Below are 25,803 nucleotides of genomic sequence, written 5' to 3' on the forward strand. Positions count from 1 at the left end.
CACCTGGGGACCCACGACCTATGGTCGGAAAGCTAATTCAATTATCTACAACTTCTATTTCTTGGTACTTTTCCAAATTCCAAACTTATAATACCGTATTGGCCCCTTGAAGTCAGATCACCCGAAAACGTTTTCTTAAAAATATTTGTTTGGAGGACTTCCACTTTGATTTGGCCCAAGGGTCCTTCTTGAGTCGTGTTTAACTTCTCATATGTGATTCATATGAATTTTTTTTTTAGATGTCCCAAAAAAAAAATCTCGATGTGTGGGTCCCACCTCAGCAAATAATCTGACGTTCAAAAATACGGAATATAACAATTATGTCCCAAAATGGTTAAGCTTACCCTTTTCTCATGAATAGCTTGTATTGAAGTACCTTTCAAATTTCGTATCCCTCTTGTTTATTGAATGAAGAATGATATTAGTTATGGTACTCTTCACATCAAAGTTGAGTTGATTGTACTTCCTTTAATTGAGTTAATCCTTATCTTCTTGTTTATTGCTTCAAGGTGACGAACCTCTCGTTGGCACACTTTTTCCGATAAAAGTTGTGTTGATCATATTTCATAAGAGTTTGGCTAACTTTGGCTTCGTGAATAATTTATAACAAGATGTTACCTTGTACTTTTACTTCATTGGCCTAATGATCAAATAATGATAAACGTAGCGACAATAATGATAGTCGGAGGATAACGACAATAGGTCACTCCGACTCTTTCCATGATATTTCTTCTGAGGTCAGTCTTTCATTGCACTTATATATATGTATTTATTTTCATTACCGAGCCGCGCTATAGTCGGCCGGGTAGGCACTTATATGTGCACCTAGACATGTTTCTTTCTTTACCAAGTCGTGTTGTAGGTGGCCGGGTAGGCACGTAGCTGTGCACCTAGATGTATTTCTTTCTTTACCGAGTCGTGTTGTAGGCGGTCGGATAGGCACGTAGCTGTGCATTGCCACTGATCAGTTGGGCAGAGATGATGTTATGATGATGAGCTCACCCATAGAGGTATTTATTATTGTTATATGATATGATATATGCCTCCACAGTGAGGAATGATTTTACGGGCATGCATTTACAGTTATGGCATGATTTTGATCGTCCTCAGTGGCTTCGTTCAGAGTTTCAGGTTATCTCTACATCTTTTCCCAAGTTATCTGTATCTCTTATGCGTATGTTATGTTTATGCTTACTGCCTTACATACTCGGTACATCTTTCGTACTGACGCATTTTGTGCGCTGTGATCATGCCCACAGGTATGGTAGACGGATTGTTGTACCTTTCTCAGTAGGGATACCAAAGTTCAGCAGGGATGTTCGCACTCCATTCTCCGGAGTTGCTGGTCAGAGTCATTAAATAGGATGCATGCATATATAGAGAGAGATTATGGCTATGGGTACGTCGGGGCTATTGTCCTGACCAATTGATGGATATTAGTGCTCTTAGAGGCTTACAGACTATCAGTCAGTGTACATGTATTATGTTTGGCTTTGCTGGCCTTCTGACTAGTTGTATTCTTGGTTGTGGCATTGTTGGCCCTTGTAATGCATATATGTGTTGTTGGGCCTTTTCTGCTTGCAGGTTGTTATGATATACTTCTTACTATTGTTATTCAGCGGCCTCGTCGGCCAATGATTCACGTTACAGAGTTTAAATATCACAGTTGGTGCGCTCGGCCCTTCGGGTGCTAGGTGCCGGCCACACCCCCAAGGTTGGGGTGTGACAGTTCTGTCATAATTGTCCTGCCTGTTTTGAGACAATCTGTCACGACCCAACCGGAGGGCCATGACGGGCACCCGGAGCTAACCCACCGGGCAGCTCTTATCGTACATCCACATTCATGTCTAGGTGAGCCACGTGGCTTATAACAAACTATATGCCTTAACAATTCCATTTCCAATGGCTAAAACACCTTTCTTATCAACATCAACCACTACGCCCATACACATATACACAGGCCGACGAAGCTAACAAAATAATATACTAGAATATGAGCTGACAAGGCAAAATACATCTACTAAACATGATTGTCTACGAGCTTCTAAGAAAAGTATGAAATATCATTATAAGGACGGGACGGGACCCCGCCATGCCCATATATACACAAAAGAATAGTACCCACAGCTGCAGCTCCGGATCAAACGAAGCTCTTCTAAGCAATCTTTGAAATAAGCATCCTAAGGATCAAGTCTATCTCCCTGTCCACCAGCGGGCATGACGCAGCGTCCACAAATAAAAGGACGTCAGTACGAATAATGTACTGAGTATGTCAAGCATAATCAACATCATAATAGAAGCATAAGAAATAATATAAGATAGGAGAGTCATGAGATAATAGAGCCATTTGTAACTCTAGTGGAAATCATCATGTTTTCTTACCCTTTTTCTAATAGGAACCCTCTATTTCTAATGCTTACTTATATATTAGCACCATACCCGACCATAAAGGTTCGGTGTTTCACATACCCGGCCATGACAACGCTCAGTGTTATACATACCTGGCCCTACCAAGGCTTAATGTTATTCGTACCCAACTGCAGTGGTGCGCGCTTGATAGATATCATACCCGGCCATATAAGCTCGGTGTTATTAATAGTCATACTTTAATATATAAATATAGATACATAGAAGTACATACATACCCTCAACATCATCGTCATCATCATCATTTTCATTATATCCTTCCTTAGGGGATCAACTATTATAGGATGGGACCAATGGTATCGTGAGAATAAAAAGTCATGAGCTTTAGTGATTCTAGGAATGAAATCATCATGGAAGATACAATGGATTTCATATGAAGGTATACATCAATGGGATCATGCCTTAAGAAAAAAGGGTTAGCCTTACATGCCTCTTTGTCTTCTTAACTACTTAACGTTCACCGCTCAAGCTTAAGAAATCTACATTTAAAATGATTCATACCATGGTTAAGCCTTTAAGGGTACTCTTAAGTTCAAACTAGAATAATTCATGATCTAACAAAAACTGGGTAGCATTTCACCTATTTCATCGACTTCCACCATATTACAATACAACTCCCAAAACCATAACAACATCCACAATATCATAATAAAGTAATCACATTCCATTGAGTCTTCAATATTCATTCCCATATTCAACTTATACTAACAACTTCACATCAACCCTTTGCATATTTTCATACAACACTTCCTCATCATCATGATTCCCTTCCATAACAAGATTATACCCATATTATACTAAGAAACATAACTCACAAACATCATAAAAGCTACATTTAGATCTCATTTTCTACTTTCTTCTTCTACCCAAGTTGTTCAACAACCATGCATTCTTGATAACGTGAAATAAGCATGAAAACTAACCTTTTATCTTATAATAATGGGCCTTGGAGCAAGATATCACCTTGGGTGAAAACCCTAGCTTCAATACTCAAGTTAATCTTGACGTTTACTAACCTTAGTGAGCCTTCCAACACATGAACACTTTAATTCTTGATGTTATATCTTTGATTTCTGTTGGGTTTAAGTGGAGAAGGGTTTTGGAGCTCTCAAGACTTGTGGAAATGTGGGAAATGAAATAAAATAACAAGGGTCATCTATTTATACAAAAATAAAAAAGCTGCCCGATGGACTTATACAGACCACTTATACAGTCCGAATAAGTGGACCGTATAATCCCACCATGAAAATACCCTTCTCTGGAAGGGTTATACGGACCATTTATATGGACCGTATAATCCCACCATGAAAATAACCTTCTCTAGAAGCGTTATACGGACCCCTTATATGGACCGTATAAAGTTATACGGACCGTATAAGTGGTCGTATAACCCATACTTTCCGAAGTTACTCTCGGTGACATAGAACCTTCTTGGCACTTATATAACACTTCATTAACCATACAATAGGCCCTATAGCATTCCCTCAAGGTATAACCAAATAAATATTAGCTCCATTATAGCAAAACTTTTCCGAACACGACTTACGTTTCACTTCCTTCAACGAACTGAATTTCACATATTCACATGACTTCAAAATCTTATGGTATGCACTTTAAGTTATCTAGTACTTTCCTTAACCTGGTAAGGACATCATATTCATCTTAAGCTCACATTAGTCTACTCACAAAAAATCCAAAAGTTTCCGAAATGTAACACAATCCTTCATGAAATGCCAAGGTTTCCCACCTTTATGACAGGAGTAGTCGTTTCTGCTGGGGTTTCCTACTTTGGGGAACATGCTATTTTTATTTATCATCTTGTGAAATCTTTGTGTGATATAAGCCATTTCAGAGTCATCATCACTGGACTCTCCCTTTGCAGCTTTGAGAACCAGGCTCTTCTACTTCTTCACCTCATTCTTTTTTGCCTTCTTCATGGACATTTTCATCTCATACGTCTTAATGTTTCCAATAAGCTCATCCACAGTCAACGTATCTAGATCTTTTGCTTTAGGGATAGCATTTACCTTGCTATCCCCGGAATCAGGTAACACATCAAGCATCTTCCTTAACAGCTTGGTGGTTGTGATGATTTATCCGAGAGAGTAGAGCTCATTGATTATGGAGGTGAATCTGGTGCGCATCTCATGAATGGATTCACTATCTTTCATCTTGAACATCTCATACTCAGTGGTGAGCATGTCGATCTTGGAGTTGTTTGCTTGAGTTGTTCCTTCATGAGCAGTTGGAGAGCTTCCCAGGTCTTTTTTGCTGATGAACAAGCTGAGACTCGATTATACTCATCCGGTCCTATTCCACACACAAGAATCTTCTTGGCTTTATAGTTCTTCTCCACTTTCTTCTTGTCAGCTTCATTGTATTCTTTTCTTGTTTTGACTTTTTACTGTCTTCACTTATGTGAACTGGGATATAGGGACCATCACAGATGATATCACAAAGCTCTGAATCTTCGGCCTTGATGAAGTGGTGCATTCTTGTCTTCCACCACCCATAATATTTTTCATTAAATCTAGGTGGCATGGTGAAAAACCGTCCTCTTTCCATTTTTGGTAGCTCTGCCATTTTACAGAATCTTTCTGGGTTTTAATCCTTTAGAAAACACGTGCTCTGATAACAATTGATGTAGGCTATGCTTCCACCAAACGCAGTATGGAGGGACCTGGTTGAATAGCAGTTCTCTTATGCCCCTTATGCAAAACAATAAGTAAAGAAGGCATTGTTTTCTGCTAAAAAACTTCTGGAAGCTGCATGGTGTGAAAGGTCCAGTACCTTAACAGCAAAAACTGTACCATCGTCTTCAAAAATTCCTTTATATACTCACCCAAAAGCACCCTATGCGAAACAAATTTGATGCGGAGAATCTATCACTTCCCCTAAGGAGACTGATAAAATACTCTTAAGGTCGAGTTTTCAGGTATATCTGTAAGTGGTGCTTTTCTCAATCCACTTAACCGTCTAAGGCAAAGAAAAAAAAAACTGAATGTCAACCCTATAAGCCCACAAACTAGAAGAATTAATATTTTCAACGGAAAACCTGATTTCCTTTCTTTTTTTAATTTCTGCATTGCAAGCCGGAAGGTCCAACTCTGTATACCCCCACAGAGCTTTTTATTTCCAAAGATGGAGACAGCAGTAACATTACTAAAGATGCCTCCGGATTATTGCTAGACAGATTTAAAATCTGCAGAAACTTGAAGTCCTTCAAGAATCCTGGGATTCCACCTAACAGATTGTTGTGAGAAAGGACTAAAAGTTCCAGGCCTTGCAAATTCCTCATGGTTGAAGGAATACTACCCTGAAAGTTGTTGCTGTTCAATTCTAGTGCTTCAAGTTTCACACAAGTACCCTGCAACCTGTTATCAGACAGGTTAAGTAGCCAAGATTTCTCAGCTTCCCAATTTCCAGAGGACGGAAACTAGTCAACCAGTTCTGGGAAAGGTCCACGCCCTTTGAAAAGGACGAGAGTTCAAGAATTTTTTATTGTATGACACGACTAAGGTTATTTGAACCAAGATCCAACAGTTCCAAATTGTGGCATTTGCTTAAACTAGAAGGAATTCTCCCCTTGAGATTATTTTCTCTGAAACTGATTCTGGTTAAAGAAGCTAAATTTCCAAATGAGATTGGTATTTGGCTAGAGAACTGATTTCCTAGTAATGCCAACTCCTGTAAATATGTCATATCACCGTTTTCAGAAAGAATTTCACCATGAAATCTATTGTAAGCCACAAAGAAAGCCGCTAGCTTCTTGAGATTAGATATCCCTCTTGGGATTTCTCCAGAAATATGATTGTTAGTTAGTGAAAACTCTATAAGCTCATATGAAAGATAACCAACAGATGGAGGTAATGCTCCACCAAAATTATTTGTATTGAGCTCCAAAAGCTCCAAGCAGGTGTAATTCACAAATGTGTTGACAAAGCTAAGATCATCATCCTCCCCTTTCCCGAGATGATTGAAATCAACTAAAATCTCCATATGTTCAACAGCTTTCCAAGGGCCAGTTCTTTTCCTGTGAGTCCATTAAAACCACCGATAAGAAACTGAAGATTTGTGGCATTTGATAATGTAACTGGAATATTTCCAGTTATGTTATTTCTGTGAATGCTAAGGAACGACAAATTAGGAAGAGTAATACCAAGCAATGAAGGCAAATTCCCTTCTATATGATTTGTTCCAACATCAATGGCAACCATAGACAATTGATTGAAAAGACAAGGAGGCAGGCTTCCACTCAAATTGTTCTCCTTCACAACTAAGTACTTTAAGCTTGGCAATTGGCATAATTCATCAAGTATTTTCCCTACCATTCTTGCTTGTCAAAAAGGTATCAAGTAAAGAAAGATTACCAAGAGAAGGCGGAATGCCTCCTGTAAAGTAGTTAGAAACAAGAAAAAGTTCTTGGAGTTTCAACAAGGTGCCTAATTCTGCTGGAATATCTCGTACCATCATATTATATGTTACACCTCGAAAAAAAAAATCCATTGATGCACAGTGAATAGAATAATGAAGGGCACAAAGTATGTGATGTTTCAATAAGTAAGAAATAGCATTTGATGATCCTAATTGAGATTTCAAAGACATTCGAAGTTAGAGAAGAAAGTTTTCCAAGAAAGGCAAGGTATACGTTATGTATCGAGAAAGATTTACGAGTACCGAGTTAATGATGACCTAATAATGTTTTGGAGAATAATTATAATGTCCCTTAGATTGGTAATGAGGTGTTAAACAAGTGACAAAGAAGGTTCCATAAGGATTGGAGAACAAACGAACGATGGAAATCACTTCAGAGGAATGGGGTTATACGACCGACTTATACGGTCCTTATAACATTATACGGTCCGTATAAGGGTCCGTATAACACCTAACAGAAATGGTGTCTTGGCTAATGGTGAACCACGGACACTTATACGGACCGTAAAATCTTATACGGACCGTATAAGTGGTCCGTATAATGCCCGACGGGCTGATTAGTTGCAAGTATAAATACCTGTTCCCACTTCACTAATTTAATTTCTCACACTTCTTCATCTCTCTCAAGGCTTCTAGAGGGTTCCACACACTTCTTCCTCAAGACCACAAGAGAAATTCATGATCAAATTCAGCAAACCAAGTGAATCAAGTGTAAGAAACTTATTAGGGTTCATCCAAGTCAAGAAATTCCATTGGAAGAGAACTAGGGTTTTGGCTCAAGTGAAATATTTCCACTCAAAGCTCATTCATACACTATCTAAGGTAAGTTTTATGATCATTCCACGTTTTTTAAAATATTGAGAGGTTGAAAGACTTAGATTATGAAAGGAGATATGAAATGGGTCACAAAGATGAGAATGATGAGATTTTGAGTAGTAGCTTGGAATGAGGCATAATTCTTGATATGTTGTGATTATGATTATGTTATAAATGATATTAAGGACATGGGATAAGCATTATATGTGAGTAAATGTAATAGTTAACTATGACCATGATTATGGAGGAATTGAAGTGAAATTGTGAAATGTGGATAATGTGGAGTGAATGAAGATTGTTGGTTATAATATTGTGAATGTTATTATAGATGTTTGGGAGTTGATATATGATATGAGGAAAGTTGTATAAACGAAAGAAATGCTGCCCAATTTTCTCTAGATTTAGTAGAGCATGTTCATGTGATTGATTAGCTAATGTTAATACGAACTCTCTTGAAGGTAGAGACGTGAGCATTGAAGGAGAACGATCAAGCGATAGAATAGTTAAACGAAAAGGTATGTAAGGCTAGTCTTTTCTTTCTAAGGTATGACTCCATATCATGAATTCTCTTATATTTCCATGAATTTCCTACACATCGGAAATTATGAGTCTATGGTTATAAAGAGCTTTTCATAAGATAAAGAAAAGAGATACGATGTGAGTATGATGATGATGACTATGAGTTGAGCCTAAAAGTTCTAAAGTTCATGATATGCTAATTCCATAAAGTTCTTGCTATGAATACGATATGATGTTTCAAAAATCTAATGACCCTATTTACGATCCCTTGAGGTTGCTCGTTGTGTTACACTCACCTTAAAATGTTAGTTCCTTCAAGGTAAGATATAATGAATATGATCACTCCATAATGTAATCGGGGGTTCTCGACCTTATGTCACCCCGATATTGTCATAGATTGTCTATAAGCTCTAATGCATGCCCTATGACAAATGTTCCGGAAGAATTACGAGTCTATGTTCATAGAGGATTTCATATGAGATAAAGTTAAGAGATATGCCATAAATACGATAATGGTAATGATGAGCCTAAGTTTAGAGATTAAAAGCCTATCATACGATATTTGTTTTACGAAGTTCATGCTACGAATATGATATGATTTTCTTAGATTGTCTCTAGCGGTGCATGCTCTATGAAAAGTTATGAGATATGTGATGATATGATTCCACCGTGCCTAGATGGCCGGACATGTCACCGCTAGGGCGGGCTGCTTATGGTTCCACCGTGCCTGAATGGCCGGACATGACCACTACTAGTGGGCTACGTATGAGTACACCGTGCCTAGAGGGCCGGACATGACCACCACTAGTGGGCGGCGTATGATGGTTACTCGGACGCGGGTTAACGATGAGGACATATGTGATATGATAAACGTAATATAATGATATATGTGATTTCATAGTATATGTGATATGATAAAAATGCACTTACTCTTAAAAGTTAAACAGGTTATATCCTCATCTCATGTCTTATGGTTTCTCTATTATGTTCATTTTATTCACGCCTTACATACTCAGTACAATGCTCGTACTGACGTCCTTTTCTTTGGATGCTGTGTTCATGCCCACAGGTAGACAAGGAGGCGACCCAGATTTATAGAAGCCGATAAGCAGAATTTTGAGAGCACTCTATTATTCCGGAGGTACCATTGATTTACAATTTTGTGTACATATATGTTTTGGGCACGACGGGGTCCTGTCCCATCCATATGTCTAGTACTCTCGTAGAGGTTCATAGATACGTATGTGTGGGTAGTATGGTCTCACGATGTCCTTATTGTATGTACATTATTTTGATAGCCGAAGGGCTTATGTACATAAAGGTAATTATGTTTCGAAGTGAAAAATGGTTTTTCCTATGACTTGTGCATAAGATTAATGAATGAACGCTTGATGAGTACGATGGGTAATAGTATGAGTGGTGCTCGGTGGTCAGCCCCGGGTACCCGTCATGGCCCCTAGTCGGGTCGTGACAAAAGTGGTATCAGAGCAGTTCAGTCCTGGGAAGTATCTACGAGCTGTGTAGTAGAGTCTTGTTTATGATGTGTTGCGCGCCACACTAATAAACAGGAGGCTATAGGGCATTTAGGAAAAATGACTATTCTTCTTCTTATTAGATCGTGCTATAGAGCCATGTTATAATATTTTCCCCTCCCTAATGGTGCTTTTATGATTTCAGCAACGTTAATGAAAGGAAAAGCTACTGCAGCCTAGAAGGGCAAGGAAGTGATTGCAGAAGGGCTTGAACGGGGGCCATCTACGGATATGGAGGAGAGTGTACCCCAAAATAAGGCCCTATCTCAGTTTTCCCGTACCTCGCCTACTTTAGAGGATCAGAGGGGAGCCTCAACTTTAGCTCCCGCACCCGCAGTCCCTCCACCAGATGCCTCGGGGCAAGAGATGAGACAGGCCATTCTTTTACTGACCCAGTTAGTAGCCGCTCAGGCTTAACGACAGGATGTGGGCCACAGTAACAGGGGTCAGAGAAAGAGAGTTAATTCTTCAGGGTTTGATCATGAGTCCGAGACAACAATTCTCCAGTCACTCAGTTCATTCAACAACTAGCGTTCCTCCATAGTTCCTTGGACCCAGGTTCGATCGATCTACTTATTCTAGGCCTCCCTAGAGTCTCAGAGTTCCCAATTCTCGGGTTAGGGGTGATTCAAGCCAGATGAGATTACCCGTACCACGATGTAGTCAATGCAGAAAGTTACATTCTAGACCGTGCCGCTTGGGTTTGGATGTTTGTTATGCATGTGCTCGACCAGGCCATTTCAGGCGTGATTGTCCATCGTTACGTGGTAAAGATGAGGCCCAGTTTATGGGAGTGGTAGCTGGCTCTTTATCATTAGTACGCCCTCCTAGGCGAAGGCCGCAGATAGTAGCAGGTTGTGATAGAAATCAAAGAGAAGTGCCCAGTCCGAGTAGATCCCAACGCCATTCCTATGCATTAGCTGGGCGACAGGATCTTGAGTATCCCTCTGATATTGTCCCAGGTACATTGTCAGTAATCTGTTATGATATATATGCGTCGATTGACTCGGGTCCTACACTGTCATATATTACTCCCGATGTGATGATTGTGCTGAGGTGAAAAATCTAAGCCAATCCAACAATTTGAGATGACTATATTTGTTAGTGACCTAGTGATAGCCAGAATCGTGATTTATGAGTAAGTTGATTGATAGTGAGTGAACATAAATAATATGTGTATGTATATATATTGGAATTCTAGACCGAGTGTGCAGGCACAACTTATGAGACAAGCTCTATTATTTATATCCTTTAATGGTAAGTGATCTTGTGTTGCTGAGTTGCATATTATGTGTATCCCGATATATGTCCTATTGAGGCATCGGACATGTTTTCTAGGCTATGTGCAGGTTTGGGATTATTATGTTTACAAGAGAAACTCTGCTGAAATTCTCCCAAGAATCTAAAAGAAATTGTGGGAACTGTAGACAGAATTACCGTGAAAAGAAAAGAAGGGCAGCAACGAGTGATGAAGGACGGAACTAGTGACCAAAATGTGGGATAAACATAGCAAGTATGTATTATACTAAGGAAAGGATGAAAAGGTTATAATGGAATAAAGAACATGGGAAGGGAGAATGGTGTGCTTGAGGTAGAAAGAATTTTTATATACTAAGGAGAATTAAAGGGATAAGCACTCTAGAAGAAGTTGTAAGTTAGAAAGTTTGGCTAGTTCCCTTCGCCTTTGGGAAGCATTAAGTTATGAGATAAACTTGATGTGTGTGTGTAAGTCGATGCACAATGCGCCGAATCAGATTATTAAGCTATGCTTCGCCTAAGGAATAGAGTGGGAGAGATTTTCATGTCACTATAAGCTAACCTTAATGACCTCGGCGATACTTTGAGGAAAGAGACTTGAAGAGATGTGTTCACAAAAGCTTTTCGTCTGGTAATTGCTTGACCTTGTGATCGCGGTTCTGTTCTGCGTTATAGTTTAAGTTATACCTCCAGGAATCTGTTCGGACGATATTACGGCCGGGATTGCTATTATAGATATGAGGAAAAGCGGAAATAAAATAAAAGTGATCGGCGAAACAAAAGGATGACAAGTGATGAACGCTTAGAACATGTGATGCACTGGGTAGAGGTGTTAGGAACAAATAAGGAAGGGTAGGAGCGAGTCAAATAAGAGGGACGCCCACTAGAGCAGTAACTCGATAGACGGAGGGTAGAAGAGAACCAAACCCTGCGGATCTTCTAATACCACGAGGAGATGTTAATGAGTGTCGTGAAGCGATTGAAACTTTTAATCAAGCCATGAGAGTGGTGTGGCTAATTAAATTATGACCCGAGGTATGGAACCAACTATCGAGTAAGATATCTTGTGTCTGGAGGGCGACTTTATACAACATCTTTTCGGAGAATTCTAAAAGGACCATATATTACCCTGCCATTAATATATTGAGGTGGTAGAGGATAGTACTTCTATGGAAGTGTGAATTGATCAGAGGAGATTATGGAAAGAGCGACGTTGAATCTTAAGTTGCAACTTCATCAAAAGGGAGTCAATGATACTCAATGTTTAGGACTATTGTCCTATGAATGAAATCATTTGAGAAAAAGGATGAGAATTAAGACAAAAGAAGAAACAAGGTTTGATTGTGAATGATCAATGAATTGACTTTATAGATATATATCAAGACAGTAACAAATGGAGTCGCGTCCTCGGTGAGTTATGCAGTGAAAGTCTTAAAGAAAGATTTTCGAGGAAAATGTGAGTTAAGAGAGGCTAAGTTGAGGACGATACGGTATAGAGAGTATAGAGTGAATATGAGTTATATTAATGGAAATGGAGAGTATACAAGATAGTCTATGTGTGTTGATAGAAGTAATGAAAGAAACATACGGCTAAAGGCAATCCCCTTATAGTTGATAGTGGTGGCAATAAGCGGGTAACCAACAGAGACCATCAAAGAAGTAGCCTCCGACTATCCGAGGCAATGTGACCGCCGAAGGCGCAAGAATGAGATGACACAGGATATGGGCCGTAGAACGTAAAACGGGCGGAGAATCCAACGTGGCAGTCGTACAATAATAAATAAATTACGGGGTAGAGTTAACAGATGTGCATATGACGGAAGAGCAGCATTAATCCCAAGGACATACATCGCGTGAGTATCGCGGCTTTAGCTCAAGCGTAAGGTAGACAAGAATAAACTGGTGTTTCCATATAATAAGGGCCCATACGAATGATTTTATAGCGAGAAGTTACAAGTGGCGAGGGTAAGATTCGGACTAAAAGGGGGGAAGTGAATGATGGATTGAGATGGGAAGTCAAGGGCAATAGTCACCACGAGCAAGTTACATAGATGCGAAGTTTCAATGTCACATAACAATTTAGGAAGTATTGTACAGTGAAAGCCTTAAAGGCGGAGTGCTTGACTCAGAATTTAGTAATGCCTTTGCTAACGAAAAGGTGCGGCCCTAGCAATAAGAGAGGGCCGAAATGGAAATGAATTATTTTAAAAAGTGTGTAAATACTAGAAGGTAGCAACCTACATTCAAAGGAAAAGATATGTGTGATCATTTAGAAGAAAAAGTTGATGGATTATGCGAGAATTTCAAGCTTAAGGTACTCAAATGCAAGGAAAAATTTGGACCGCATAGCGCAGTAAATGTAGTAAGATAGGTTTAGACGAGAAACTGGAAGCGAGCAGTGGGAATGAAGAAGGAAATAAGGAGTAAACTTGTGTGAGGAAATTTCGCGGTACTGCTCAAGGATGAGGATGGATTTAGAGCTGAAATAAGCGTGGCAATGTAAGGAATCATATAAGCTACCTGTGAAAAATTGTCCAAATGCTTGGTTCTCTACCAGCACCTAAAAGCCGATACATTCGAGGGAATTGGAGAAGATTCTTGAAAGATTTTATGAGAATTTTTTGTTGTTTTTAAATGGGTTAAAGTGGTAAGGGAAGAACTAATGTAAGCTTGATGAAGATATTAGAAAAGAACGTTGAAGTAGAAGAGATGCACTGGGAAATGAAAGAGGGTACGAACCCCAAGCAGACGCATCTATTCCCACCCCCGGAGGAGACTCAAGATGAGACGTTAACATATTGAGGTATCTATGCTTTCTCTTCCTGTTTTGGTCGTGTGTGGCCATAATTTATTGCTATGATGTTGTGGCCCTGTGAGGCATTGTTATTATGGGCTGTTGTGACAGGGTGGTAGTGCCACATTACAGGGGAAACTCTGGTAAATTTTCATAGAATTTCCGAGCGCTTAACATTCGAGGACGAATGTTCTAAAGGGGGGGAAAAATGTTACACCTCGGAAAAAACAATTCCGTTGATGCACAGTGAATAGAATAACGAAGGGCACTAAGTATGCGATGTTTCAATAAGTAAGAAACAACATTTGATGAACCTAATTGAGATTTCAAAGACATTCGAAGTTAGAGAAGAAAGTTTGCCAAGAAAGGCAAGGTATACGTTATGTATCGAGAAAGATTTACGAGTATCGAGTTAATGATGACCTAATAATGCTTTGGAGAAGAATTATAATGTCCCTTAGATTGGTAATGAGGTGTTAAACAAGTGACAAAGAAGGTTCCATAAGGATTGGAGAACAAACGAACGATGGAAATCACTTCAGAGGAATGGGGTTATACGACCGACTTATACGGTTCGTATAACATTATACGGTCCGTATAAGGGTCCGTATAACACCCAACAGAAATGGTGTCTTGGCTAACGGTGAACCACGGACACTTATACGTACCGTACAATCTTATACGGACAGTATAAGTGGTCCGTATAATGCCCGACGGGCTGATTAGTTGCAAGTACAAATACCTGTTCCCAATTCACTAATTTCATTTCCCATACTTCTTCATCTCTCTCAAGGCTTCTAGAGGGTTCCACACACTTCTTCCACAAGAACACAAGAGAAATTCAAGATCAACTTCATCAAACCAAGTGAATCAAGTGTAAGAAACTTATTAGGGTTCATCCAAGTCAAGAAATTCTATTGGAAGTGAACTAGGGTTTTGGCTCAAGTGAAATATTTCCACTCAAAGCTAATTCATACACTATCTAAGGTAAGTTTTATGATCATTCCACGTTTTTTAAGATATTGAGAGGTTGAAAGACTTAGATTATGAAAGGAGATATGAAATGGGTCACAAAGATGAGAATGATGAGATTTTGAGTAGTAGCTTGGAATGAGTCATCATTCTTGATATGTTGTGATTATGATTATGTTATAAATGATATTAAGGACATGGGATAAGCATTATATGTGAGTAAATGTAATAGTGAACTATGACCATGATTATGGAGGAATTGAAGTGAAATTGTGAAATGTGGATAATGTGGAGTGAATGAAGATTGTTGGTTATAATATTGTGAATGTTATTATAGATGTTTGGGAGTTGATATATGATATGAGGAAAGTTGTATAAACGAAAGAAATGCTGCCCAATTTTCTCTAGATTTAGTAGAGCATGTTCATGTGATTGATTAGCTAATGTTAATACGAACTCTCTTGAAGGTAGAGACGTGAGCATTGAAGGAGAACGATCAAGCGATAGAATAGTTAAACGAAAAGGTATGTAAGGCTAGTCTTTTCTTTCTAAGGTATGACTCCATATCATGAATTCTCTTATATTTCCATGACTTTCCTACACATCAGAAATTATGAGTCTATGGTTATAAAGAGCTTTTCATAAGATAAAGAAAAGAGATACGATGTGAGTATGATGATGATGACTATGAGTTGAGCCTAAAATTTCTAAAGTTCATGATATGCTAATTCCATAAAGTTCTTGCTATGAATACGATATGATGTTTCTACAATCTAATGACCCTATTTACGATCCCTTGAGGTTGCTCGTTGTGTTACACTCGCCTTAAAATGTTAGTTCCTTCAAGGTAAGATATAATGAATATGATCACTCCATAATGTAATCGGGGGTTCTCGACCTTATGTCACCCCGATATTGTCATAGATTGTCTATAAGCTCTAATGCATTCCCTATGACAAATGTTCGGAAAGAATTATGAGTCTATGTTCATAGAGGATTTCATATGAGATAAAGTTAAGAGATATGCCATAAATACGATAATGGTAATGATGAGCCTAAGTTTAGAGATTATACGCCTATCATACGATATATTCTTTTTACGAAGTTGATGCTACGAATATGATATGATTTTCTTAGATTGTTTTTAAATTCTAATGCATGCTCTATGAAAAGTTCATGATAAGTTATGAGATATATGTTATGATATGATTCCACCGTGCCTAGATGGCCGGACATGCCACCGCTAGGGCGGGTTGCTTATGGTTCCACCGTTCCTGAATGGCCGGACATGACCACCACTAGTGGGCTGCGTATGAGTACACCGTGCCTAGAGGGCCGGACATGACCACCACTAGTGGGCGGCGTATGATGGTTGCCCGGACGCGGGTTAACGATGAGGACATATGTGATATGATAAACGTGATATAATGATATACGTGATTTCATGGTATATGTGATATGATGAAAATGCACCTACTCTTAAAAGTTAAGCAGGTTATATCCTCATCTCATGTCTTATGATTTCTCTATTATGTTCATTTTATTCACGCCGTACATACGCAGTACAATGCTTATACTGATGTCTTTTTCTTTGGACGCTGTGTTCATGCCCACAGGTAGACAGGGAGGCGACCCAGATTTATAGAAGCCGATAAGCAAACTTTTGAGAGCACTCTATTATTCCGGAGGTGCCATTGATTTACTATTTTGTCTACATATATGTTTTGGGCACGACGGGGTCCTGTCCCGTCCATATGTCTAGTACTCTAGTAGAGGCTCGTAGATACGTATGCGTGGGTAGTATGGTCTCACGATGTCCTTATTGTATATACATTATTTTGATAGCCGAAGGGCTTATGTATATAAAGGTAATTATGTTTCGAAGTGAAAAATATTTTTTCCTATGACTTGTGTATAAGATTAATTAATGAACGCTTGATGAGTACAATGGGTAATGGTATGAGCGGTGCTCGGTGGTTAGCCCCGAGTACCCGTCATGGCCCCTAGTCGGGTCGTGACATTATATGAAAGAGCAACAGAAAAAAGCTTGATGCATCCAGAAATGTTTGAAGGAATATGACCACTGAATGAGTTATTGTGAAGGCATAAAACATGTAACTGACCTAAGTAGAGAAGCTCTGATGGGATTTCACCAGGAAAGCTATTATTTTTTAGCTTAAGGACACGAAGAAAGCTCAGAGTGCTAATGCTTGGTGACAAAAAACCACTCAGCTTCAGAGAACTAAGATCTAAAACGGTGACTCTTCGGTGACGGAGACCACATGAGACACCAGGCCAGTCACAGAAATGTTTGGTTTCATTCCAGGAGTCCATGATCCTCAAAGGATCATCAATGATCATATTCTTGATTTCGAGCAGCAACATTTTGTCTGTTTCATTGGCCCTTGAGCAAAAATCATAGGGTAGCAAAGAAAAGGTCAGTAAAGATACCACAACAGTATACTTCATTATATAGAAGTGAGAATAACTGAACTAAAAACTCTCTGTATGATTTGGGAGAATCATTTTAGATGTTGATGGAAAGTAAGAAGCCAGGAGCAAAGTTGATAGCAAAAGGTACTGGTCTACTATTCTTTAACTTATCCCAATTAATTGTTTGCATGATATTTCATGACACTAGTTTCTGGACAGATGTGTTGCAGTGTATCCTACGCAAATTAGTACAAACGTTTTAGACGATATAAATATATTAAAATATGCTTGCAGTGAGTTACATTAAATTTAAAGGGGGGAATTACAAGCTCAAATTGATGAATGCTGAGTTTACATAAATACAATTGTCATACCAAATATTCAGCTTGATAATTATCTGGCTTTTTTTTTTATGTTTGAACAACATATAGTCTACATGTGAATGTGAGCAACGACGACTATAATTGAAAATACTTCACGTATAAAAGATTAATCTTGAATTTAAGAAATTGTAGCCTTCTTCTCTTCATAGTTGACCACAGATCAAGAAGTTGTTTGTCACGACCCAAGTAGCCGTGAGTGGCATTCACACTAAATCTCCTTGTGAGTGAATCATCCCCTTAACCTATTATCAACCATTTAACAATTTATAAATCAATAACCATAATTAAATCATAAACTTGTCTAGTCATGCCATAAATAAATAAAAGTGCGGAAATCTAACTATTACAACCCCAAAATCCAAAGTCATCATACAAGGACTCTAAAACATGACTGTCTAAAGAATGAACAATTGTCTATAAATGTAAATAATGTCTGGAATGAAAATAGACATCAACAAAGAGAGATGTTCAGGCGGCATGGCATGTGATAGGAGCTCACCATCTGATCTGAACGGGAAATGGCCTCAAGCTAGATATGAGGTCTGGAAGATGTTTCTGGCACACAATCTGCACTCAAATAAAAAGTGCAGCACAGTAGTATCAGTACAAACACCATGTACCCGTAGACATCACAGGCCGACTAAGATTAGTATCATGCATACGTTCATAAAATTAATAAGATAGACAGATAGGCACAACAACACATAACCAAATAATGTAATAAACATAAATCAGCCAACACAGGCAGAAGATAAATCTGGCTATCAATCAATCACCGAGTTGATATAAGTTTATTCATCAGCCAACAATAGAAATAACATGAGTCTGATGCAATGCAATAAAAAAATGAAAGTATCTCAACCGTGTACGCACATGCTAAATGGTAATGTTTTTCCAAACAGTCATGACCTGCAGGGGACCCATGGTATCCATGTACCACTCATTCTGGAACTGACCTCGGATCATGAGCCCATAACTAGGCCACATCCTTACCCCCTACCTATAAATATATATATTCAGCACAATGTGTTTCTCAACTTATGTCCAATTCATCAGTAAATATGGAATAGGATCAGTCAACAATATCAAGATCAAGAACACAAGGCACCATGCCACAAATCAATCAAGACTCAACAAATCAGCTCATCAATCGTATATATATATATATATATATATATATATATATATATATATATATATATATATATATATATATATATATATATATATATATATATATATATATATATATATATATTCAGCACAATGTGTTTCTCAACTTATGTCCAATTCATCAGTAAATATGGAATAGAATCAGTCAACAATATCAAGATCAAGAACACAAGGCACCATGCCACAAATCAATCAAGACTCAACAAATTAGCTCATCAATCGAAATGAATACGGAATCATCTCAATCAAAAGAAGAGTATATATTAACTCCTTCCTTCTCATATCACAACAATTTCACCTCAGGTTCAATACATAAAGTAACGGCCACCAGCCCACATAATCAATCAATCAGTACCAACCTAGGAATTTCCAACCATACTTCATGTATGAAGACCTATACATGCTTTCTCCCATAAATTCTATTACATATACATTCAACTATTCAAAGTTTAACTCAAGTAGACCGTATCCTACCTCAAAACCGAACTGCAACAATGCAATTATTCTGCAACAGCTTTCCCCTTTCGCAAAGCTTCAAAACGTTCAAAGTCTAGAATCCATAACGCTAAGTGAGTAAGGAATCATCTAAATTAAAAACAATAATTTAAGGAAGAAAACCCCACTACTTCTACCCTTTTTCTACAGGTGAACTATCATTAGGTGTGAATTCATCCTAAAATCAATCCTAACAATCATGTTATATCAATTCATGGGTTTTCTAATTAATTCAACCCCTTTCAATCAGTTTTTAGGCTAAAGCTTTCATTTTTATTGAAACCCTAAGTTTCAATCAATCAATTCTACCATTAATAATCAAAATCTCATTCTGGGAATTGATATTCTATACTCCTAGATGATAAAGCAACAATAAAATCTATAACCTATTCATTATTTAAGGATATCATAAGTTCTAGGGTTCTAACCTTTCAATTCACCATTAAAGGACCTTTAGCGGATGTAAGAGCTTTAGACGATTATGGAATGAATGAAGATAAAGGTCGAGACTTACCTTGATGAAGAGTGGTGCCTTAGCCTTAGGAAAATCGCCTTAATATTTCTTGGGAACTGTTTTTGGTGTTATGTGGGAAATGGGTTCGAAATATGGAATATAAAACACAGTTTCTGTCTACCGTCGACCGCTGTAGCAGTCAACGTTCGTTACGGCGGTCCTGCTATGGCGGACCTCATTTAATTTCCTCATTTCCCACTACGGTGAGCCTCGCGCTGCTATGGCGGATTAGCTACAGCGGTAATATCACCATTGCAGTGGTTCAAATAGACCAGTGAGCTTTAGTTTTTTCACCAGTTTTCACCCAAAATCCCAACACTAATTTGAGGCCCTACAGACGCAAACCAAATATGCACATAGACATAAAAACACGCTACGGACTCACTCGTGGCCTTGAAATTCCCAACGGAAGTCTAATTTACCAAGTCACCCCCCAAATGAACATACAAGTTTCAAACAATACGCAACAACAAACAAATCAAGTTTCAGTTTTTAGACTTCTAACTCTTTGAGTTCTCATTAAGCTCATTTCTATTCTCGGGAAGGTACTACCAAGGGTAAAATGATCAAAGCCCTCATAACGACCTAGCGGGTCGTTACATTGTTGTAGCTCGATTGACATATGACTCCTTTGGAAGTTAGTATACTTAATTGTTAGAGATATGTCAAAAAGTCTTATTCATATCATATCTGCTTGTACATAAACCCTTTGTTTGATCCAAAATTATGACTCCTTTCATTTGTAAATTTGACAAAAGAATATTAATCAAACGTATATATAAATTATTATATAACGAAATAATATAACACGATAATCTTGTTTCGAATCTAACAACATTAGCACTCACTATAAACTTTGTAAGCCTGAAGATTTTTTTTTAAAAAAAATGTATCCAAACAATTTTTAAAAGTTCTATAACAGTTTTGCTTGGTAAAAATATGCATAAACAAGAGTAGAGTTACAGGAACACTTGTGATTAAGTAACAAAGAAAACTGAACTTACCTGGTAAAACTATAACTTTTCTTTAGTGTTGCTTCTAATGGTGATGACTATACATTTTACTATCTTGTAGATCCTTTATATAAACTCAAAATAATAAGAATTTATTTGCTAATCTTGATCATTTTCTTGGATAGATAAAGATAATTAATTAGGAATGTATTTTGATAACATAGTGGTTTTTGTAACGGCTGAATCACCAAAAGCTCATCAAACACGTTCACTTAGACACAATTTGGCACTTAGTAGGATCCCATTAAATGTCTTAACTCCATTTTTTCAATTCATTTGCAGGTAACACGTTCACTTAGCCATAATTTGGCACTTAATAGGATCCCATTAAATGTCTTAACTCCATTTTCCAATTCATTTGCATGTTTAAGGACTTAGGTTGTCATAAATATGTTTTTCTTCAATTCACACATTTACTGTAATGGTCATCTTCATTGCCCAATTCACACGTCAACAGTAAGTGTGCACTTTAAGAAGTTACATTTACTGTAATGGCCATCTTCATTGCCCAATTCACACGTCAACAGTAAGTGTGCACTTTAAGAAGTTTAAATTACTAATAATGAATAATGAAATTAGGGGTGGTCATTCGGGCCATCGGATTGGATATGAAATTTTCGGTTTGGATATTCGATTTTTGGATTGAAGAAATTACAATCCAAATTCAATCCAAATAAGTTCGGATTGGATTGGATTGGATATTTTAAGTTCGGTTTCGGATTATTCAGTTTGGATATTTCGGATTTGACTCTTGAGACTTAAGGCAAACTCATTAGGAACGAAATTCATGTGTTAGTTCCACAGAGGTAAATCTTAATCTTAATTGCTCAGTAAAAAAAGTCATCCAGTTCAAATTAGGATTAACAAATCCAAGTTATGTCCAACATAGTAAATCCACACCAAATAAAAGCATTCTGGAAAAGTGGAAATGAACAAAATAAAATCTAAGTAGTCATCCGGAAAAATAACAAAGAACTCTGTCGTGAGTGACACTAACATGAGACTTTTGAGACTGGAGAAGTAAGAAAGCCCTATATTATATTTGATTTAGTAGAGAATTGTATATTGGACTTAATATTTTAATGGGAATGGCCTTAGGTACTAATCTATTGGACCTTTAGAAACTAGACTTATTAGTACTGGACACATATGATATAGGTAGGGCTAGATATACGGTATAAAAATTTTGAATTTTTGGATATCCAAAAATCCATAGTACTAAATTCATATCCAATCTGAAATCCATAAATTTTAAAAATAAAACCGAAGTCCAATCCATAATCCAAATATCCAAACCAAATATTTAAAAAGTTCGAATGTCGGTTTGGATTTCGGGTTGGCCCAAACTATGCCCACCCCTAAATGAAAAAGCACATTCTAAAGATTGATATTAACCGTATATATCTACAATAGATAGTGGAAGATGAAAATAATTCTAAATTTAATACATTACACTAAATGGCATTAACCTACCTGAAACATCTTTGTAAAATTTTCTAATCAAAACAATCGGTTCATATTTTACATTTAATACGTACTATAGAATTTATTTTACATCGAAATGTAAGTTTACATTTTAGTACAAAAATATTACTCCATATGAATAGTTTTCAAATGAAGGGTAAAACGATCGTTCAACGTTTGTTGAACTTTTTCGTAATTCAACTTTTGACATATAAAAGCTTCATACTTTTAATACAATATATGATTGACAATTTGGGTATATTATGGAAGACTACAAAATACAGAAAGTGATATAAAGGTTCACGTGGAAGATTCTCCTAAAATTGGACTGATGAGACATAAAGACTTGTGCTTGACTTGCTGGTAAATTATTGGAATTAAATTTATGCATTCGCTAACCTCTGCCAGACTGTCCTGATAAATTCTCTATTGCATACTATTGTTGTTGGACTTTTTTAGATATAATATTGAGAATAAAATTTGGGGAAACTTACGTATGTACCCTTCGCCCAACTAGTTTATCAAACATGATCGAAGTATACACTTCGACTGTATATGTTGTGTATATTATATGCATAGGTATTATATGTATAGATATGTATAGTATATGTATATTTGATATAAACTCTACACTAGTTATATATTGTACATATCTTGTAAATTAGATGGTTGAATGGTATTTGGCTGTAACTTTTTATCGAAATATTTTAAGATGATTTTCTTTTGTCTCATAGTTTTTTTTTTTTTTAATATATACAATTTCTGTTATTCTGATATAAACAACTTAAAATTCTTGGAAGCATGCGATACAGGGAAAATGTAAAGTATTTCTATCGAGAAGACTAATTGAGTAGGTCAATGGTTAGTTAGGTAAAATGTCGAACGTCTAACGTTTGGTCACATATGGTAGTAAATAGCAACATATCGTGTTAAAATTTATTCAGAGATGTCGAAGAAATTGATCAATATGAATTCTCCGCATTTTGTTCTTCTTCATGACTTACGAGGTTACAGAATTTATTGTTGGGTTTTTAAGAGGTTTGAACGGGAAATGAACAGGTGTTTTCCAAAAAGACATTAGGAATAGGCTGTAATTTTTCCGATAAGGCACAAAAGCATATGTTCACACTATCATTTGTTGGCTATAAATATCTGGTCATTTCTTCAGGTTTTACTTACGAAAATTTTGATTATCTTCTTCCTTATTTCTGCATTTCAAATATATTCTGTGTGATTTGTTGTTGCGTGTTGCGTTCGTTGTTCACCAGGGTTTAAGGTACTGCTACGCTAGTGAGTTAATTCGTTCTATCATGGAGGATATAACATCGAGTATATTGAGGAGAATAATCCTTAGCCTGTGAGTTGAGTGGGTTCAAATTATTTCTTTTACATTTACTTTCCAGTACTGCTATGCCAATGAGTTAATTCGTTATATCATGGAGGATGAAACATCGGGTACATTGAGGAGAATAATCCTTAGCCTGTGAGTTAAGTGGATTCGAATTATTTCTTTTACATTTACTTTTCTGATTCTATTTAAATGATTATTAATATTTGTGGGGTGGCCATTCAAAAGTGTCAACTCGTCTAGTGCTTGAATTGCATCCTTTAGGAGTTCAGGTAAACTTCGTGGAAATTTGATCCCATCCCTTTAGTATTCATGTCTCTATTAAAAAAAAAAAAAAAAAAAAAAAAAAAAAAAACTAGAAGTATATTCCCGAATATTCTATCATGAGCGCTAATTAAAAAATTGTTATTCACTAATTGATATCCAGATTACAATTTTTTTATTTAGTACTTAGTACCTAATTGTTAATAATAATAGAAGAGTTAGGTTAAATTTTTGGTAAACTGAGCTAAACAAAGACCCAAGGACAAGTTAGGAAAAAGATACTACAAAAGAAGAAAGAAAAGGGGAGTTCCTACGCTCTCTCTGAGAAGACTTAAACCATGTTTTTTTTTTTTTTTTTTTTTTTTTTTTTTAATGTTGAGGTGACCTTGAAACGACAAGAAAATAGTGGGATGTATGCAATGTCTTCAAACTCCACAAATGTGAACGCTTCTCAGCCCACATGAACTTTCCAGTTCTACGAGAACTTTGAAATTTCGGATACTCCAACCGTTTACTTCTGTTCTTTCCACAAATAGGCAGTCTTATATATGAGAAAAATCATCAATACTAAAGACTACATAAAATGATGTTGGAGTGGAATCAGTAAATATTGACTAGGTTTCTTCGGGAATCCTATGGAGGTGCCACATCAACATTTGTGTTTACGTGTTCAACTTTATATAAGTTGAGGTATCTATTTGTGTACACCCAAAGTTGGAGGACATACTTACCAACTGATGTCAAGTTTGAGGGTCTATTTATGTATTATGCCAATAATCTATTATTAAGCCGGAATGAAGCATTAGATGTCGCAGATGAGACTATAATTTTAGGGCCAAACCCATCGACAGCCACTTATGGTCGTCAAAATTTTTCACTTGAACACCTCAATTAAACCTTGTTTCATTTAGACACCTGAGCTAGGGTCCGATTGTGTCATTTAGACACTTTTCGCTGTCACCAAAGCACCAAACTAGCGCGTGAAGAGACCAAAAAACGTATATTTTTTAAATTCTTTTTATTTCTTTCTTCTTATTTATTCTTTTCCTCTTTCTTCTCCATTTAACAAATTTTTCACCATTACTATCTTGTTCACCGGAAAAAATGAAGACCGCCACTACCCTCTTTCTCCCTAAGCGTTTACGGGACAAGAAAGATATTTTTTTTTTGAATAAATCTTTTAAATAAACAAACAAAAAAAATATTCCCAAAAAGATTTTTTTAAAAAAAAAACTGAATTACACCCAAACTCATGTTAATAAGAAACTCTCTCGAAATGATATGGTGGTGGTTGTTGTGATAGAAATTGAAGAAGAAAGAGGTGATGACTATGGTTATGTCAAATCAATTTACATCCTGCACTCCTTTCCATGATTATGTGAATATAGTCGATTATAAGTCCATTTTATGTACTCCCTCCCTTTCAATTAGCACGTAATTGTTTGACTAAGCACGACATTTAAGAATGAAATTTTTAAGAGATTTCTTACCATCCATGCTTCTTATGATATCTTGTCATGGATACTTTTTTGTAGGGCTAAAATTAGACGAGTGTGCTCAACAGCCTGAAAAGATCATAACTATTTAGATATCTTTGTGGTCCTGATACATTATCTTTTAGGAGTATATATTGCTCCCTCCATCTCAAATTATCTATCGTGGTTATTAAAAATGGTTGTCTCAAATTATTTGTTGTTTTAAAAGTTCCAAGACACAAAACAAATACTCTCTCCTAATTAATACCTTGTTAAGGGTGTGTAAAAAAAACCCACTGATAATTTGAAACAGAGGGAGTTTTCTGCTTTTCTTTCGAATCCAGTTTTGAGAATTGAACCGATTATACTGAGAAGTTTGAAATTGAGTTTCATATCGCCTGGCTATATTTGTGTGGTGACTGGTGAGAGTCACGTTTCCTAATGGAATATGATTTCTGTTAGTTTCCTATAACTCCTTATATTAAACCCC

At 37.0% G+C, this 25,803-nt stretch overlaps 1 protein-coding gene and 1 long non-coding RNA gene across 2 annotated transcripts; both read right to left on the bottom strand.

Annotated features, from left to right (window-relative positions):
- Window positions 1-5,500: 5,500 nt before the first annotated feature.
- LOC132614220 (putative receptor-like protein kinase At3g47110) lies at window positions 5,501-17,220 on the bottom strand. Its single transcript, XM_060328628.1, has 4 exons — window positions 16,875-17,220; window positions 6,565-6,763; window positions 5,969-6,460; window positions 5,501-5,801 (listed from the first exon to the last, which is right to left on the bottom strand). The coding sequence occupies exons 1-4, from the start codon at window positions 17,218-17,220 to the stop codon at window positions 5,501-5,503; spliced, it is 1,338 nt and encodes a 445-aa protein (XP_060184611.1).
- Window positions 17,221-17,429: 209 nt separating this feature from the next.
- LOC132602774 (uncharacterized) lies at window positions 17,430-20,880 on the bottom strand. Its single transcript, XR_009567875.1, has 2 exons — window positions 20,754-20,880; window positions 17,430-17,809 (listed from the first exon to the last, which is right to left on the bottom strand). It is a non-coding gene; the product is annotated as an uncharacterized LOC132602774 (long non-coding RNA).
- Between the last annotated feature and the right edge of the window lie 4,923 nt (window positions 20,881-25,803).

Source organism: Lycium barbarum, chromosome 1 (genome assembly GCF_019175385.1).
Source record: "Lycium barbarum isolate Lr01 chromosome 1, ASM1917538v2, whole genome shotgun sequence".
NCBI lineage: Eukaryota > Viridiplantae > Streptophyta > Magnoliopsida > Solanales > Solanaceae > Lycium > Lycium barbarum.